Source organism: Charadrius vociferus, unplaced genomic scaffold, assembly GCF_000708025.1.
Source record: "Charadrius vociferus isolate BGI_N301 unplaced genomic scaffold, ASM70802v2 scaffold384, whole genome shotgun sequence".
NCBI classification, from domain to species: Eukaryota; Metazoa; Chordata; class Aves; order Charadriiformes; family Charadriidae; genus Charadrius; species Charadrius vociferus.
Window position 1 is genome coordinate 224,633 of NW_009648234.1, and position 2,147 is coordinate 226,779.

The following is a 2,147-nucleotide window of genomic DNA, read 5'->3' on the forward strand; positions in this document are numbered from 1 at the left end:
CACGGGCGGGATTTCCTCCTCCGAGCCGCTAGCTTTGATATCTGCGAGAGCGCCGAGGAGGCCGGATCCGGCCAGCGAAAACCGTGCCTTAGAGCCTCCACCAGTGATGGGATCCTGCGGGGCAACCGCTACGAGAACGGGGAGCGTGGGCTGCGGCGGGGAAGGGACCTCTCCTCTTGGAGCCGGGCTTTCACCAGCATCCAGGAGGAGATGGCAGAAGACCCGCTGACCTACAAGTCCAAGCTGATGGTGGTGGTGAAGATGGACGCTTCCATCCAGCCGGGTCCTTTCCGGGCCGTGCTGAAGTACCTCTACACGGGAGAGCTGGATGAGAACGAGCGGGACCTCATGCACATTGCTCACATCGCTGAGCTGCTGGAGGTGTTCGACCTCCGCATGATGGTGGCCAACATCCTCAACAACGAGGCGTTCATGAACCAGGAGATCACCAAAGCCTTCCACGTCCGGAGGACCAACCGGGTGAAGGAATGCCTGGCCAAGGGGACTTTCTCGGGTACGACCCCGGGCCGAGGAGGGGAGGACCATCCACAGCCCCCCCTCCCTCCCTTGGTGGGGGGCTCTGCTGGGTGGATACGGGGCTCGGAGCTCCTGCTTTTGCCCCGTGGGTGAGCGGGGCGGCCGTGCCGCGGGTCAGCAGGCGCTCACTCGCCTTCCCTGGGCTTTTTGGTCACGCTTTGCATTTCTGAGATTTTTACAGCTTGCTTTTTTTATTTTTTTTTTTTTTATTTTTTTCCCCCCTGAAAGTGTGAGTGTGACGGTCCCTCCCCAGGGGTTTCCTGCTCCCCAGCCCATCTGACAGCTCGGTTTATTTACGGGAGAGCAGCAAAGGCGACTTCCTTCCCTCCCGGGCCCTGATTTTCACAGGGTCAGCTGATTTATGAGGAGTGATGTGCCCTCGGTAGGACTTCCCCGGCTTTCCCCCAAGCACCGCCTGCCGCCGGCTTGTGCCGCGATGCTGCGGGGTGACATCCCCAGGGGTGTGTGTGTGTGTGTGTGTGTGTGTGTGTGTGTGAGAACCTCCCAACCTCCCTCCAGCTGAATCTGTTTCCTGAGGATGGACCTTGATGTGTCACTGTCAGGGGACAGACGTGTGCTGGCGCATCTCGGGGGGAAGCCCTGGTCCAGGGTGGAGAGCAGAGCAGGGGGGAGCAGGAGGTCCCTGTTGTCCTTCCCAGTTCCCCCAAGGACTCGAGCTTGGGGGAAACATTTTCTTCCTGGGTTTTCCCCTTTGCTTTCAAACGGGTCATGCTTTGCCTTGGGAAAACCCCTCAGAAGAGCCAGAGTCCCACCACGGCCCTTCCCTGAGCCCCTCGGAGCCGGCGGGGGGATGCTGCAACAAAAAAATAGAGATTTTTAGGAAAAATGATAGGATATCTCAGGCTCTATCCCCTTCCCTCTGCTGTCCCTGGTGCGAGATGTTTTGTGGCAGGGGCTGGCTGAGCCCCAGGTGACGGGGACGGTCCCAGTAGCATCCCTCTGCTTGTCCCCAGATGTCACCTTCGTGCTGGATGACGGTGCTATCAGTGCCCACAAGCCCCTGCTCATCTCCAGCTGCGACTGGATGGCCGCGATGTTCGGCGGCCCCTTCGTGGAGAGCTCCACCAACGAGGTGAGGAGAAGCCTCGGGATGTGTCCTGGGAAGGTGGGACAGCTGGGGACGGCCGTGGGGTGACGGCGGGTGCCTGTGTCTCGCAGGTGGCACTTCCTTACACCAGCAAGAGCTGCATGCGGGCGGTGCTGGAGTACCTCTACACCGGACAGTTCAGCTCCAGCCCCGACCTCGACGACATGAAGCTCATCATCCTCGCCAACCGCCTCTGCCTGCCACATCTGGTGGCTCTCACCGGTGAGTTGGGGTGGCTGCAGCGGGATGGTGTCCTCCCCCTGTCCCCAGGCTTGGTGGCAGCGTGGTGCGCCCACTGTCACCCCGTTCCAGCCGCCCTCTAACCCCGTGTGTCCCCCACAGAGCAGTACACCGTCACCGGTCTGATGGAGGCAGCACAGATGATGGTGGACATCGATGGGGACGTGCTCGTGTTCCTGGAGCTGGCTCAGGCAGGATGCGGTGGGACAGGACCCAGTGCCGGTGGGGCTGGGGGGACACGCGGTGCTGGGGGATGCCACCC

At 61.3% G+C, this 2,147-nt stretch overlaps 1 protein-coding gene across 1 annotated transcript in view; it reads left to right on the forward strand.

Annotated features, from left to right (window-relative positions):
* The window catches only part of RHOBTB2 (Rho-related BTB domain containing 2), an 8,458-nt gene that overhangs the window by 1,391 nt on the left and 4,920 nt on the right, over positions 1-2,147 (forward strand). Inside the window, exons 4-7 of the mRNA XM_009884145.1 lie at positions 1-514; positions 1,512-1,630; positions 1,717-1,867; positions 1,988-2,086. The exon at positions 1-514 is cut by the window's left edge and continues 502 nt beyond it. Of these exons, the coding sequence (XP_009882447.1) occupies positions 1-514; positions 1,512-1,630; positions 1,717-1,867; positions 1,988-2,086 (883 nt within the window). The remainder of the gene's footprint in view (positions 515-1,511; positions 1,631-1,716; positions 1,868-1,987; positions 2,087-2,147) is intronic.